The sequence below is a fragment of the Bos indicus genome, chromosome 7 (assembly GCF_029378745.1).
Source record: "Bos indicus isolate NIAB-ARS_2022 breed Sahiwal x Tharparkar chromosome 7, NIAB-ARS_B.indTharparkar_mat_pri_1.0, whole genome shotgun sequence".
NCBI lineage: Eukaryota > Metazoa > Chordata > Mammalia > Artiodactyla > Bovidae > Bos > Bos indicus.
The window spans coordinates 10,342,909-10,360,074 of record NC_091766.1 but is presented as its reverse complement, the minus strand read 5'-3'; the positions used below and the strand labels follow the sequence as shown (position 1 = coordinate 10,360,074).

Sequence of the window (17,166 nt, the reverse complement as noted above, 5' to 3'; positions counted from 1 at the left end):
CATCATCTTTCAGGATTTGAAATAGCTCAACTGGAATTCCATCACCTCCACTAGCTTTGTTCGTAGTGATGGTTTCTAAGGCCCACTTGACTTCACATTCCAGGATGTCTGGCTCCAGGTGAGTGATCACACCATCGTGATTATCTGGGTTGTGAAGATCTTTGTTGTACAGTTCTTCTGTGTATTCTTGCCACCTCTTTTTAATATCTTCTGCTTCTCTTAGGTCCATACCATTTCTGTCCTTTTGTGCAAATAGATATCTAATCATAAATGATCTGAGCTCAGTTCAGTTGCTCATTGTGCCCGAGTCTGACTCCATGGACTGACGCACGCCCGGCTTTCCTTTCCATCACCAACTCCCAGAGCTTGCTCAAACTCCTGTCCATTGAGTCAGTGATGCCATCCAACCATCTCATCATCTGTCGTCCCCATCTCCTGCCTTCAAACTTTCCCAGAATCAGGGTCTTTTTCAAGGAGTCAGTTCTTCTCATCAGGTGGCCAAAGTATTGGAGTTTCAACTTCAGCATTAGTCCTTCCTATGAATATTCAGGATTGATTTCCTTTAGGATTGGCTGGTTTGATCTCCTTGCAGTCCAAGGGACTCTCAAGAGTCTTCTGTGGCACCACAGTTCAAATTAATCAGTTCTTCAGTGCTCACCCTTTTTATTGTCAATCTCTCACATCTGTACATGGCTACTGGAAAAACCATAGCTTTGACTAGATGGACCTTTGTAGGCAAAGCAATGTCTTTGCTTTTTAATATGCTGTCTAGGTTGGTCATAGCTTTTCTTTCAAGGAACAAGCATCTTTTAATTTCATGGCTGCAGTAATAATTCACAGTGATTCTGGAGCCCCCGAAAATAAAGTTTGTCACTGTTTCCATTGTTTCCCCATCTAGTTGCCATGAAGTGATGGGACTGAGTGTCATGACCTTTGTTTTCTGAATGCTGAGTTTTAAGCCAGGTTTTTCACTGTCCTCTTTCACCTTCATCAAGAGGCTCTTTAATTCCTCTTCACTTCCTATGATACGGGTGTTTTCATCTGCATATCTGAGGTCATTGATATTTCTTCTGGAAATCTCGATTCCAGCTTGTGCTTCATCCAATCTGGCATTTTGCATAATGTACTCTGCATGTAAGTTAAACAGCAGGATGATAACACACAGCCTTGACCTTCTCCCTTCCCAGTTTTGAGCCAGTCTGTTGTTCCATGTCCAGTTCTAACTGTTGCTTCTTGATCTGCATATAGGTTTCTCAGAAGGCAAGAAAGATGGTCTGGTATTCCCATCTTTTAAGAAATTTCCACAGTTTTGTTATGAACTACACGGTCAAAGGCATTAGTATAGTCAATGAAGCAGAAGTAGATTTTTTTTTTTTTTCTGGAATTCTCTAGTTTTTTCAATGATCCAATGGAGCTTGGCAATTTGACCTCTGGTTCCTCTGCCCTTTTTTTTTTTTTTTTTAAATCCAGATTGTACATCTGGCAGTTCTCTGTTCACATTCTATTATATAGAGGAGAGAAAGAGGAGCTAGTACTTTTGGAATGGTCTCTGGATAAATTTTCATGAAGTGGAGACCAGAGATACAGGGGCAGTATCTGGAGGGGAATGTGGTGTCAAAATAACACAATTTTCTTTTCTTTTCTTTTTTTTTTTAGATGCTTCTTTTTTTAAATTTTATTTTTAAACTTTACATAATTGTATTAGTTTTGCCAAATATCAAAATGAATCCCCCACAGGTATACATGTGTTCCCCCATCCTGAACCCTCCTCCCTCCTCCCTCCCCATACCATCCCTCTGGGTCATCCCAGTGCACTAGCCTCAAGCACCCTGTATCATGCATCAAACCAGGACTGGTGATTCATTTTACGTATGATAATATACATGTTTCAATGCCATTCTCCCAAATCATCCCACCCTCTCCCTCTCCCACAGAGTCCAAAAGACTGTTCTATACATCAGTGTCTCTTTTGCTGTCTCATATACAGAGTTATTGTTACCAACTTTCTAAATTCCATATATATGCATTAGCATACTGTATTGGTATTTTTCTTTCTGGCTTACTTCACTCTGTATAATAGGCTCCAGTTTCTAATTCCATGTGCTGAAGGGCACTACCTAGAAATAAAAAAAAAAAATTAATAGATTTAACAAAACTGGGCCTTACTGACATAGTTGAAATTCTACAATTTGTATTTTGCAGTCATGAGATCAATACCTATAATTTTTGTGTGAATCTTCTTCCCTTCAGTCATCCTCTGACTGTAAATTCCTGTTCATCTCTGTCTTTTCCTCAAGAGATAATGCATTGCAAACTTTGAATGAGAAATTCTGACAAAATATTGAAGGTATATATTGAGTACTCACCATCTCCTAAGCAAGAAGTAGAGTGTGCTGAGAGACAAAAGTCCTCACAGTTCAATGATGGAGAAAGACTATAAACAATAGAAATCTTATAACATGTCAAATACTGATAAATAAAATTAAGAAAAACAGAGAAGATATATAGGAAGTGGTGGATGAGGTGATATTCTTTCCTGGATATATAGCTAGGCTGTCAAACAAGGTAACATTTGAACAGAGACCTCAAGGAAGAGAGGTTGGGATGTCAAAGTTATCTCAGTAAATGTTGACCTGGCAGGAAGAATGGGTAGTGCAAAGACCTTGAAGAAGGCAATTGTTTCTAATACTAAAGGCTCAAGTGGAAGTTTGAGTGTCAAGGGGAATGAGCAAGAGGGAGAGATTAGACAGACAATGCTAAGGAATGAAGATACAGGGAGTCCCTCATTCACGTGCTGTTCTTACACTTTATTGATTTTATTCCCAAGGAATTCTGTACATGGGACTGGATCCACTTTTAATTTTAATACTATGCTAACATTCCGGTGTCTGTATTTCAAGGGGAATAATTTGCTTAAATGAGTTCAGGTCCTTCTGTTCTAAGGACTCTTATGCCTCACAACATACACACACACACACACACACACACACACACACACACACACACCATCATTTCACCTCCAGATGCAAAATTAGGATGGAAATAATACAAAGCATGCTCTCAAAAGCAGATAATCTATACCCTAAATTAGAGGAAAGTGAAAGTGTTAGTTGCTTGCTGTGCTGTACTGTGCTATGCTTAGTCGTTCAGCCGTATCCAGCTCCTTGTGACCCCATGGACTGTAGCCCACCAGGCTCCTCTGTCTATGGATTTTTCCAGGCAAGAATACAGGAGTGGGTAGCCATTTCCTTCTCCAGGGAATCTTCCTAGGGATTGAAACCAGGTCCCCTGCATTGATATTTATAAAAGCAAATCTAATCGAAAAAGGAAAAAATATATATCATTAAAGAAATATAGACATACAAGAAGAGTGTTATACATATAAAAGGCTGTTATTACTACCAAGCATAGAGGAAAACTTTCTCTGCATAAAATGTAACATGGTAAGACATGACAAAATTAATATAACTAACAATGCAAAATATATACAGTTTCTCACGTTTTTATAACTAACAATGCAAAATATATACAGTTTCTCACATTTCTCTCTCTCTCTCTCTCTCTCTCTCTCTCTCTCTATATATATATATATATATATATATATATGTAAGTGAATTGATGTCAAATAGCAGTTAGTGGAAAAATCAATTTTTCTGAAAATATGGAATAAAAAGAATCTTTAAAACTCAGACCATTTTGTATATATACATATATATATACACACACATATACTGTGCAAGAACTCTTTATACTATAAAATAAAAATATAATATAAAATAAAAATATAAAAAAGTAAATGTGTAAAAAACCTAAAAATATCAATACACGCAAACTCACAAATAATGAAATAGTTGCAAAGAAAAAGTACCTAGTATTCTTCTTCAGATTTATTAAATGCATTTTTTTTTCATATGAGCACACAGCATGAGAAAAGATACTGTGAAATAGATATCTCACTAACTGTTGTTGCAAAGTAATAGCTACCTCCTTTGATTTGGATCTTTTCAATGAATACAGAGCATGCTCAAATACACCCCAAATTTGAAATAAAAAAAATACTTGATGTTCTGCATAGTCCCTCACACATAATACATGTTTCTGTTCTTCTGAACAGCATAACTCACATATGTTTTAATTTTCACAGAACCATGTAATTTATTTCACTTATTTTACAGTGTCCTCTAATTGGACCTTTATTCCCATCACTTAATTGTCAGCTTGTGTTGCAGACTCAAACAGACACATCTTATTATTATATTAAATAAATAAATTATACATTACTAGTTAGCCAAGAAAACAAACAGTTATCTCTCATCTCTGGACTAGGCTGTTCAGACACTTAGATGATTTCAGGTAAAACTTCTCAGGTTTCATTTTCTCTAAATCTTTCCTAGAGTAATTCCTGTGCTCTCAGACTTGCCTAGATGGAGTTTCGTAGAAGGAGGTCTCTTGTGGAATGTGAGTCACTCCTTGGGTGACTGATGATGAAGACTGGATCTGTCACCAGACAAGACAGCAGAGTGTAGTAAAACACTGGCCCCTGATCCAGACTTATGACTCCAAAAGCAACTCTGTGTCGTGTCCACCTTAAGGCTGCAAAAACTAAGGGACCTCAGCAGGGGACATACTAATAGCTTTCTATACCTGCTTATTAAAATTAAAAGATGCTTGCTCCTTGGAAGGAAACTTATGACCAACCTAGACAGCATATTCAAAAGCAGAGACATTACTTTGCCAACAAAGGTCTGTCTAGTCAAGGCTATGGTTTTTCCAGTAGTCATGTACGGATGTGAGAGTTGGACTGTAAAAAAAGCTGAGCCCAGAAGAATTGATGCTTTTGAACTGTGGTGTTGGAGAAGACTCTTGAGAGTCCCTTGCACTGCAAGGAGATCCAACCAGTCCATCCTAAAGGAGATCAGTCCTGGGTGTTCATTGGAGAGACTGATGCTGAAGCTGAAACTCCAATACTTTGGCCACCAGATGCAGAGAGCTGACTCATTGGAAAAACCCTGATTCTGGGAAAGATTGAGGGCAGGAGGAGAAGGGGACGACAGAGGATGAGATGGTTGGATAGACATGGGTTTGGGTGGAGTCTGGGAGTTGATGTTGGACAGGGAGTCTTGGCATTGTGGTTCATGGGGTTGCAAAGAGTTGGACATGACTGAGCAACTGAACTGAACCTGCTTATTAGGCACCTTTCCCTCTCACTATTTCTACTTCTATGTACATGATTTCTTTCTGTGTAATTGGAATAAAATGAAAGAAAAATTCTTCTAATGATGCTCTGCTCTCAAGAGAACAGGTTCAAAGTCAGGTGAATCCAGTCTTTATTACTCTTTGAATGCAATCATGTATGTTTTTCAGGGGTCTAACTTGGACCACCTTATCTTAACCCTTGGTTTAATATTTTTCCAAAGGCTGAGACTAAGGGAACTCTCAGATTGAAGTCCCTTTGAACCTTAAAAGATTAATTTATGGTGAGCACACCAGACTTTATTGTCAGAAAACTGTTATTTCTTCCTTCAACTAGAGGGAAGACAGTGTTCTTTTGATATATAGTTATGGATGCCATATTCTTTGGCTTCTTGATACAATTGCCCAAAAAATTGGCTTCCCTGGTGGCTCAGATGGTAAAGAATCTGCCTGCAATGCAGGAGAACTGGGTTCGATCCCTGGGTCAGGAAGATCTCCTGGGAAGTGGTAACCCACTCCAGTATTCTTGCCTGAAAAGTTCCATGGACAGAGGACCCAGGTGGGCTAAAGCCCATGGGGTCACAATTAGTTGGACACAATGAGTGACTAACTTTTACACTTTTTATGGATGGTACATTCTTTGGCATCTTGACACGTTTGCCCCAAAATTTAGGAATGTCACACTTTATCACAAGTTAAGAGCTGATACTTAGTCACTTACTATAAAATATTTGTTAATTATTAAAGAGCACATTTAGATATTTTAATGCGACTTTATCTTTGGGGGGATCCAAAATCACTGCAGATGGTGAATGCAGCCATGAAATTAAGACTCCCAGAGGGATGGTATGGGGAAGGAGGTGGGAGGGGAGTTCAGGATGGGGAACACGTGTATACCCGTGGCAGATTCATGTCGATGTATGGCAAAACCAATACAATATTGTAAAGTAATTAGCCTCCAATTAAAATAAATAAATTTTAAAAAATAAAAATAAAAGATGCTTACTCCTTGGAAGGAAAGTTATTACCAACCTAGATAGCATAATCAGAAGCAGAGACATTACTTTGCCAACAAAGGTCTGTCTAGTCAAGGCTATGGTTTTTCCTGTGGTCATGTATGGATGTGAGAGTTAGACTGTGAAGAAAGCTGAGCACTGAAGAATTGATGCTTTTGAACTGTGGTGTTGGAGAAAACTCTTGAGAGTCCCTTGGACTGCAAGGAGATCCAACCAGTCCATTCTAAAGATCAGTCCTGGATGTTCTTTGGAAGGAATGATGCTAAAGCTGAAACTCCAGTACTTTGGCCACCTCATGCAAAGAGTTGGCTCATTGGAAAAGAGTCTGATGCTGGGAGGGATTGGGGGCAGGAGGAGAAGGGGACAACAGAGGATGAGATGGCTGGATGGCATCACCAACTCGATGGATGTGAGTTTGAGTGAACTCCGGGAGATGGTGATGGACAGGGAGGCCTGGTGTGCTGCAATTCATGGGGTTGCAAAGAGTTGGACACCACTGAGTGACTGAACTGAACTGAACTGAACCTGAGATTAGCATCTTATAGGCACTACTTGATTTAAGTTTAAGAAAAGTTTGTGCTCAGAATTAGTATTGTGAGCTCAATTTTCCATCGCAGGAATGCATCTTAAGCAGTTAAATTATCTGTTTAAAGGCTCAGACTGAGGAAGGAAAGGGTTTTGGTCAGAATTCTGTCAGGATGCACCATGTTTCAACCATAGGCCACTGGTTCTCAAACAAAGATAATTTTCCCTTGGGAGATATTTGTCAATGTCTGAAACAATACTACTAGACAATTACAGTACTCAATACAAATAATTATGCAGTCCAGTTGTTAACTTGAGATGATGAGAAAACCAGTTCCAGACCAGCATTTCCCCAACTTCATTGTGCATAGGAATCATGTGGGTTTGTAGTTCTGATGCAGATTGGGATTCATCAGGTTCTGGTAGGCCCAGAGATTCTGAAAATCAAAGAAACCTTCTGCTCGTGTTGATACTACAGGTCTTAGTGTGTGGACCACTCTTTGAGTAGCAAGATTCCATCCAAATGGAATGCAGCAGAATACACATTCTTCATAAGTGCATGTGTAACATTCTCAAGAATAGCCCATATGTTGGGACACAATACAAATCTTAATAAGTTTAGAAGACTGAAATTATATTAAGCATTTTTCTGATTGTAATAGCATGAAACTACAAATGGACTATAAGAAAAAAGCTGGAAAATCACAAATATCTGCAAGCTAAACATGATCTACTGAACAATATTGAGTCATTTAAGAAATCAAAGGAGTCATAAAAAACCCTGAAGACAAATGAAAATCAAAATATGACATATATTAACCTCTGAGATAAAGCAATAGTGTTAACAAGAGGGAAGTTCATAGTAATGCATACCTACTCAAGAAACAAGAAAGATATCTAACAAACTATTTAACTTTACATCTAAAGGAAGTAGCAAAAGAAGAGCAAAGAGCCCAAAGTTGTAAGGAAGGAAAAAAATAATAAAAGGAAGGAAATAATAAAAATCATAATAGGAAAATGAAAAAGTACTGATAAAATTCATCATCTTTTCATAATAAAAAATTTTATTAAAGTAAATATATAGGGAAAATGTTAGTGCTTAGTCATGTCCAACTCTTTGCAATTCCATGGACTGTAGCCCACCAGACTCCTCTGTCAATGAAATTCTCTAGGCAAGAACACTAGAACAGATAGCCATTCCTTTTTCCAGGGCATCTTCCTGATCCAGGGATCAAACCTGGGTCTCCTGCATTTCAGGCAGATTTTTTACCATCTAAATCAGTAGGAATGCCATATAAGTAACATATCTCAACATAATAAAAACTACTTATGATAATTGAAAACTGATATGATACTCAACATTGAAAAGCGGAATGACTTTCCACTAGAATCTAGACCGAGACTATGATTCCCACTCTCACCATTTCTCTTTAATATAGAACTGGAAGACAAGAAAAAGAAATAAAATGTATTCAGATTTTCAAGTAAAAGGTAATGTTGTCATTAAACACAGACAACATGATGCTCTATATACACATGAAACTCTAAATATTCCATACAAAAAGTAGTAGAACTGATGAACAGACTCATCAAGGTAACAGGATACAAAATTATCATACATAAATCAGTTGCATTTCTTTACACTAACAATGAAATCTCAGAAAGGGAATGTAAACAAGCAATTTCATTTAAAATTGCACCTAAAAAATACTCAGGAAAATACCTCACCAAAGAGGAAAAAGACTTATATACTGAAAACTACAAAACATTAAGAAAGAAAATGTAAAATGATTCAATATTGGAAAAGACCCTGATGCTGGCAAAGATTGTAGGCAGGGGGAGAAGAGGGTGACAGAGAATGAGATGGTTGGATAGTATCACTAATTTTATGGACATGAACTTGAGCAAACAACCAGAGATGGTGAGGGACAGGGAAACCTGGCGTGCTGCAGTTCATGGGTCATGAAGAATCAAACATGACCAGGTAACTGAACAACAACAAAAATGATTTAAAGAAATTGAAAATTATTTCATGCTCTTGGAATGGAAGACTTAATATTGTTAAAGGGACATACTACCCAAAGCAATCTACAGTTTTAAGGTAATCCCTATCAAGATACCCATGACATTTTTCATAGATCTAGAAAAAATAATCCAACAATATATATGGAACCATGAAAGACCAACAGTTGACAAAGAAATCCTGAGGACAAAAGAACAAAGCAGAAGGCAGAACCCTCCCACATTCAGACAATACTATAAAGCTATAGTTATCAAAACTGTGCTGTTGGCAAAAATCAGACATGTGGATCAATATAATACAGAAGAGCCCAGAAATAAACCCACAGACCTATGTACACTTAAATTTTGAAAACAGAAACAATGGGGAAAATCTCTTTGGCAAGTGGTGTTGAGATATCTGGAACAACCACATGTAAATCAATGAAGTGAGAGCATATCTTTACATTGTACACAAAAATAAACTCAAAATGGCTTAGAGAGTTAAATATAAGTGAAGACACTTATATGAACCTTCTAAAAAAGATCACAGGCAAAACATTTTCCAACATAAATCATAGCAGTGTTTTCTTAGGTCAGTCTTCCAAGACAATAGATATAAAAGCAAAAATAAACCAGTGTGACTTAATCAAACTTATAAGCTTTTGCTTCCAAAGGCAACCATAAATAAATAGAAAAGACAGCCTATGGACAGGGATAAGATATTTGCAAATGATGTGACTAACAAGGGGTTCATTTCAAAAACATGCAAATTAAATTAAAAAAAAAAAAAAACCTCAATTGAAAAATGCACAGAAGACATAAATCCACATGTCTCCAGAGGATGGCCAATAGGCACATGCAAAGATGCTCATCATCTCTATGTATTAGAGAAGTGCAAATCAACAACAATGAGGTACAACATGAAACTGGTCAGAAATGTTATCTTTTAAAAGTCAGCTAATAAATTCTGGAGAGGGTCTGGAGGAAAGGGAATCCTCTTTACACTGTTAGTGGTAATGTAAATTGGTGCATCTGCTGTAGAAAACAGTAAAATCTGAAAACAGATTTTTAAAAATTTCTTCCTGATAGTAGCCCAAGTCCTTCTGCAGTCATCCTACAAAAGATACTGAGTGAGTTCCCTGATGATGTCCACAGGTGGAAGTGCTTCTGGAGTCCTTGGGTGGGCAGGCCTGGGGTCTGAGTAATCAAGTTGCCTAATTCTCGGGTCCCTGTGGTCTATCCAATGTCTGAGACCATACAAGCAAGGGCTGGATTTTGAAATCACTTGCTTGAGTCTGTGGTGGTGAGCATGACATGTAGTTCTATGATCAGGAATGAAATTTTTGTCCAAAGTTGCCAACCATGTGTCAGGGACCCCTGCTATGGTCTTGACATTTCAATTGGTAGAGTTTGGTTTTGTTCTGGTGAAGGTTGAGATCTTTAGTTTGAGGGAGATTTCCTAGAGAATGGGGACCATATGCTGGGTTGGTTCCATGTCAAGCCTGGATGTTGGGTCTCAGGGGCCAGCCTTGATGCTTAGATGAGCCACAAGCCTGTGTCTGAAGGAGACAGCATAAGCTGTCTGCTGGAGCTTGCATGGACACTGAAAGCATGAGGCATAGCCTGGTGCTGCAGTGAGTTCAGATCTTGTGTTTGCAGGAACTTGTTTGGGGTCTAGACCACAAGGGCTAGACTGACACTACTAAAGACATGGCACTGGAATATGAAGTGAAGTCAAATACCTCCTTCACTTGTCTTTCCCCCACTTGGATGTTTCTGTCTTCATCCTGAGATGCCTAGATTTGGGGTAGGAGTGGCAAGGATAATGTGAAATTGTCCTTCCTATTCTATTCAATGCATCTTTTAAAAAAGTAGTTTCCTTTATCAAGGTGCTGTAAAGCCTCACCAGAAATGCTTTGCTTGTATGAAGGTATTCTGGTGAATGGATAGTTATCCAATTTGATGTTTCTGGGAGGGGACAGGTATAGGATTTCCTACACTGCCATCTTGTTTTGATGTCACCCTGAGAATGTCCCTCTACTTCCTCTATTACTGCTGCTGCTGCTAAGTTGCTTCAGTCGTGTCCGACTCTGTGCGATCCCATAGACGGGAGCCCACCAGGATCCCCCATCCCTGGGATTCTCTAGGCAAGAATACTGGAGTGGGTTGCTATTTCCTTTTCCAATGCATGAAAGTGAAAAGTGAAAGTGAAGTTGTTCAGTCGTGTCCGACTCTTAGCGACCCTATGGACTGCAGCCTACCCAGGCTCCTCCGTCCATGGGATTTTCCAGGCAAGCATACTGGAGTGGGGGTGCCATTTCCTTCTCCACCTCTATTACTAGTACATGTTAAATATATTCAGCTTATCGCATGCTGCTGCTGCTGCTAAGTCCCTCCAGTAGTGTGTGACTCTGTGTGACCCCATAGATGGCAGCCCACCAGGCTCCACCATCCCTGGGTTTCTCCAGGCAAGAACACTGGAGTGGGTTGCCATTTCCTTCTCCAATGCATGAAAGTGAAGTTGCTCAGTCCTGTCCGACTCTTTGCGACACTATGGACTGCTGCCTACCAGGCTCCTCCATCCATGGGATTTTCCAGGCAAGAGAACTGGAGTGGGTTGCCATTTCCTTCTCCAGTTTATCACATCAGTTCAGTTCAGTTCAGTTGCTCAGTCGTCTCCGACTCTTTGTGACCCCATGAATCGCAGCACGCCAGGCCTCCCTGTCCATCACCAACTCCTGGAGTTCACCCAGACTCATGTCCATCGAGTCAGTGATGCCATCCATGGCATACTCTAATTAGTTAAAGGGGAAAAAAAATCTAAAGATGCATGACTCAGGGTAAGATTGAATACAGGTAGCTGAGCCACACTGAACAAGTGTGGATGATATGTCTTCTAACTGGGAAGAAAGTAAAGTGTTATGTATGACCATAGCAGCAGTGGAATAAATTAAGGCAATGTACATATGATAAAATATTTTTTTCCTGTAAACTAGATTAACTAGATATAGAAATGAACAAACTAACTATAATTTATTTTAAGATGGAAGAGCACTATAGCCAGGCACAGATGAGTCTTAGAAACCCTATGTAGAGATAGACAGCTAATTACAGGCTCATGAGGAAACTAACAGTGCTTGGAAAAATTCCAAACCATACCATCCCATTAAATAATAAATACACTATATTTTGGGGCTTCCCAGGTGGTGCTAGTGGTAAAGAACTTGGCTGCCAATGCAGGAGACATAAGAGACACCAGTTTAATCCCTGGGTCAGGAAGATGCCCTGGAGGAAGGCATGGCAACTCACTCCAGTATTCTTCCCTGGAGAATTCCATGTACAGAGGAGCCTGGTGGGCTACAGTCCATGGGGTCACAAAGAGTCAGACACGACTGAAGTGACTTAGCATGCACGCACATTATGTTTTACCATTTTATTTTAGGATGGCTGATAAAGCAACCCACTAAAAATATAATAATCAAAGTGAATGAAGTGGGAATCTACTATTTCTTTTGAAAAAATGTCTTATTGGAATACAGTTAATTTACAATATTGGGTTAGTTTCAGGTGTGCAGCAAAGTGAATCAGTTATACATACACATATCCAGTCTTTTTTGGATTACTGGCCCCACGTTAGACCATGTTCTGACATTTGGAGACAGCATTTCTGATTACTTTGTTACTCAAGTTTTGTTTTTTTTTTAAATTTTTCTTCACAAAATTGTATTAGCTTGAGTCTGATGCCTTAGACCACTTGGGCAGTCTGATAGCCTACAGAACTGCATTAAAAAGTGACTTCATTGATATTCATGTCCAGATACCAAGGAGAGCTTGCAAGGACATACATATTTGTACACAAAATCTGTTGACCCTGAATGATTTGAGTAGGCAGAAATTCGAGTTCTTTCATGAATCCTGATTATGCAAACTGAAGGGATTCTATTGTATCATATGGGAGATATGAAGTGGATAATATCATTTACTGCTCATTTTGTTTATGACAGTATTTAGAATGATTCAGGTTTTTTATGTAGAACAATGGGGAAAATAATGGTTGTAGGCATCACTACAAGTTTTCAAGCAGGAAGAATAAGATGACTCAATAAGAAAATATAAAACAGTTTCATCAGTCCTTCACTTCAATGAAGAAATCATCTTATACATTGACACTGATGTTCCATACTATTTTCAAAATTTTTCTTACAATTTAAAAACATTTTTAATCTTTAATGAACTATCTAGACAAAAAATTACAACTGAATCTTAAATATAGACCCTGAAACATACATTCATTTCTGGTATGTAAATTTCATTCATAAATGGATAAAACTATGGATGTTGTGAATGTCTCCACATATAGTCTAGGAGATGAACTGCCTGTTTATTAGTTTGTGAAATTCTTGTATATTAACTTCTCAGTATTCTCTGCTTCCTATATATTATGCTAATACCTCTATTTCGTACTGTCTTTACCTACGGGTAAGGACATTTTCCTTAATTTATTGAGTAGATGTATAGTTTGAAAAGGAATGACATGCATAATATTACAAAATATAATTTCAAGTTTGTTTCATGATTTTCAATGTCTTCTCTGACTTGAAGGTCATATGAAGTCAATCTGTTTATTGTGGTTTTTGTTTCTGTATAGACTGAAACTGTCAGACATGTATTTGATAATAAGTTTTTTTCCAGTAACTATGGTATTCAGTGTGGATATAGAGCCTGCTAAGAGAACAGAATCCTATTTAGGAGAATAAAACTCAATGGCTTATTATAAAAAAAGACACTAGTACATTAAAGTCCTCATTATCAGGAACACCTATTCAGAAAGTGATATTAAAAAGGAACAATGGACATAGACATAAAACAACTGTAGTCTCAGGTTTTTCCTCTCTGTAATGTTATAAACACAACCAAGTTTCCAAGCTTAGGTTTTTTTTTTTTTTTCCCCAATAGAGTGGTAACTCATGACTAGTCTTTTTAGTAAAACTGAAGACATATTACATGGGGTGATATTTGTCATTTAATAAGAAATGATTCTTAATAAATTATGGCAGTTCCATGAGATACATGGGAATTTCCAACATTTCATATCAAAGTTTGAGAAAAAAGAAGGGACACAGGAGGAAAGAAAAAGAAGAGAAAGCCTTTGGATATTTTCATGATAATGAGGTAATTACATTGTACAGAGCAGGTGAAAACAATAAAAAATTCCAGGAAACAAATAAAAAGGCAACTTCTACATCTACAATCTGATTAAAGAATCACAACTACTGACTCTCAAACTTTGAGCTCTGTAGTCATGGGCATTTCTTCAAATCCAGTATAAATGGCTTTTTTGGACTCACCATCACAAAGAGTGTTTGCAGAGCCCCCTTTATGTCTTTGTTTCTCAGACTGTAGATGAAAGGTTTCAGCATGGGTGTGACCAGAGTGTGCATCACCAAGGCAGTATACTTGAGCTGGGAGTAGCAGCAGAGCTAAGGTACACTACTAGGCTTGTACAAAAGAATAAGGAGACAATTGAGAGGTGAGATGCATTGGTGGAAAATGCTTTATACTTCCCTTGAGCTGATGAGATTCTACATATATATATACTGGCTTTCATAGCAGCAGTGTTTAGAGTGACAGGTAGGAAGGCAGAGATTTTAGTGGTAGAGTTGGTGGGTGGATTGTTATGGAGGTGCATCCCTTTGGAAAATTGTTTCTAAGTTCTTCTGATTTCTCAGTGAGTAGTTAGGAGTCAAGGCTATCAGTTTACATATGGATGGGGGAAGATGGTGTTTAAGGTATGACAATACAGAAGACAAGAAATAGTCATTGTGGGGTTAAAAAAAAAAACACAACAGGAGAATGGTGGGAAGAAAAGAACTCAGGAAAGAAGGAAGGAAGAAAGGGAGGGAGGGATGAAGGGAAGGAGGCATTACAATCCTAGTGTATGAAAAGATTTTGAAAGGAAGGTCATTTTGCTCAAACATATGTACATTGAGTTGGTGATGCCATCCAACCATATGCCCAGCAAAAATTCAGGGCTTTCAAGTCTTCCTTTCATTCTCAATTCATTAGTCACCTCCCAGTTTCATTTCCTTCCCACCAAGACCACACACTTTTGATCAGGCATCCATCACAATTCTACTCCTTGTCCTATCAATTACTTCAAATTAGCCCATTCTTACCTAGTTGATGCACTCAGTTAGTTGGCAACCAAATTTTTCTCCATACGTATGGTCCTGCATGTCTGCTAAATTTTGCTTCATTTTCTTGTTAAGAAAGAACTAGTTTTTCTTCTACATGTGGTGGATTTGAATTTTTTTCAGGTCATATTTATTTATTTTTTATAGATAAATAAATTAAATTAAATTCTTTAATTTAATTTTTAATTAAATTAATTAAAATTAAATAAATTATTTAATTGGAGGCTAATTACTTTACAATATTGTATTGGTTTTGCCATATATCAACATGAATCTGCCATGTTTTATAAACCCCTGGGCACTTTCTCTGCTTGGAAAAAAGTCCTTATCTATTTTTTTGCCCAATCTAACTTCCACCATTAATGCCAATTAATCTGCACCTGTCTATATCATTAATAAATGACTAATAGCCAGATATCATGATCATTTATTTATTATTCTCTGACTGTGTGAAAGCAGAAAAATATTTTATATGTTAGAGTGGAAATCTTAAAAAATTGAATCTCTTAAGTGTAGATAGAAGTTAAGGTCAAAGCAAAGGAAATACCAGGAAATAATAGAAAAAGCATCGTCTACACCTACAATCTGGTCAAAAAAATAGTGATTTCTTACTCCAGTTTCTTTAGCCTGGCAATCATTTACACTTCTTCAACCAGAGGTAAGTTGGCATTTTTAAAGATGACACCCCAATGAATCTTCTCAGAGCCCTCTTTATGTCTTTATTCCGCAGACTGTAGATGAAAGGGTTCAGCATGGGTGTGACCACTGTATACATCACTGAAGCTGTTATATTTGACTGTGAGCTGTGGGTAGAAGCAGGGCTAAGATACACAGATAAGACTGTACAATAAAATAAGGCAACAACCGAGAGGTGAGATGCACAGGTGGAAAATGCTTTATATTTCCCCTGAGTTGATGAAATTCTTCGTATGCAGGAGATTATCTTAGAGTATGAATAAATGATTCCAGTGAATGCACCACCACCCAGGATTGCAGCTGCAAAATTTATTACTATGTCATTAAGAAAGGTGTCAGAACAGGCACATTGGACAACCTGATTGAGTTCACAGAAAAAGTGAGGGATTTCCAAGCCTGTGCAGAAGGACAACCGCAGTATCATTAAGCTTTGTAACAGGGAATTCAGAGCACTCATCACCCAGGACACCAGAACCAGCAGTCCACAGTGCCAGGGGTTCATCATGACTGTGTAGTGCAGAGGGTAACATATGGCCAGGTAGCGGTCATAGGCCATCACAGTCAAGAGAAAGTTATCCAGCCCTGCGAAGAGTAGGAAAAAGTGTATCTGGCTAATACAGCCTGCATAACTTATATGTTTGCTCTGCCTCTGGATGTTCCACAGCATCTTTGGGATGGTGGTGGAAGTGAAGCAGATGTCTACAAAGGACAGGTTAGAAAGGAAGAAGTACATGGGGGTGTGGAGTTTGGGGTCTGAGCTCACAGCCAGAAAGATGAGCAGGTTTCCAAACACAGTGATCAGGTACATGAAGAGGAAAAGCCCAAATATAAAGGGCTGCAGTTCTGGTTCCTCTGAAAATCCCAGAAGAAGAAATTCTGAAATTTGTGTATTGTTTCCCGATTCCATGTAGTGCAGGGCTCTACCTAGCAATAAAAATAATAATAAGACTGATTTAACAAAAACAGACCTTACTGGTATAATTTAAAATGTACAATTTATATTTTGCGGTCAAGAAATCCACACCTACAGTTTTGGTGTGAAACTTTTCCCTTTTGGGACATCCTCTGATTACAAATTCCTGTTCATCTCTGTCTTTTCACCAAGAGGTCATGTATTGTAAACTTTGAATGAGGGATTCTGACAAAGTATTGAGGCTATATATTGAGTACTCACCATCTCCTGAATAAGCAGAGTATGCTGAGAGTCACAAGTCCCTACAGTTTAATGATGGAGAAAGAATGTAAACAAGTAGAAATATAATAAGATGTCAAATGAAGAAAAGTAGAGAAGGTATATAGAAGGTAGTAGTAAAGGTGTTATATTTTACTGGGTGTTCAGCTAGGCTGGCAAACAATGTAACATTTGAACAGAGATATCAAGGAAGAGGGTCTGGGGTGTCAAGGTTGTCTCAGGAAATGTGGGCCTGGAAGGATGAAGGGCCAGTGCAAAGACCCTGAGGAAGGGTCTGATAGTCAAGGCTCAATTGGAAGTTTCTGATAGTCAAGGTTCAAGTGGAAGTTTGCATGTCAAGGGGAAATGA

At 38.2% G+C, this 17,166-nt stretch overlaps 2 protein-coding genes across 2 annotated transcripts in view; both read right to left on the bottom strand.

Moving 5' to 3' along the window:
* LOC139184054 (adhesion G protein-coupled receptor E2-like) overlaps nucleotides 1–17,166 on the bottom strand; it is a 1,114,856-nt gene that overhangs the window by 244,931 nt on the left and 852,759 nt on the right. The window lies entirely within an intron of this gene.
* LOC139183860 (olfactory receptor 7A10-like) lies at nucleotides 15,564–16,532 on the bottom strand. The gene has a single exon (XM_070792163.1). The coding sequence runs from the start codon at nucleotides 16,530–16,532 to the stop codon at nucleotides 15,564–15,566; it is 969 nt and encodes a 322-aa protein (XP_070648264.1).

Bases quoted from the DNA above. Each gene is read 5' to 3' on its own strand.
- LOC139183860 (XM_070792163.1), bottom strand. From the start codon at position 16,532: ATGGAATCGGGAAACAATACACAAATTTCAGAATTTCTTCTTCTGGGA.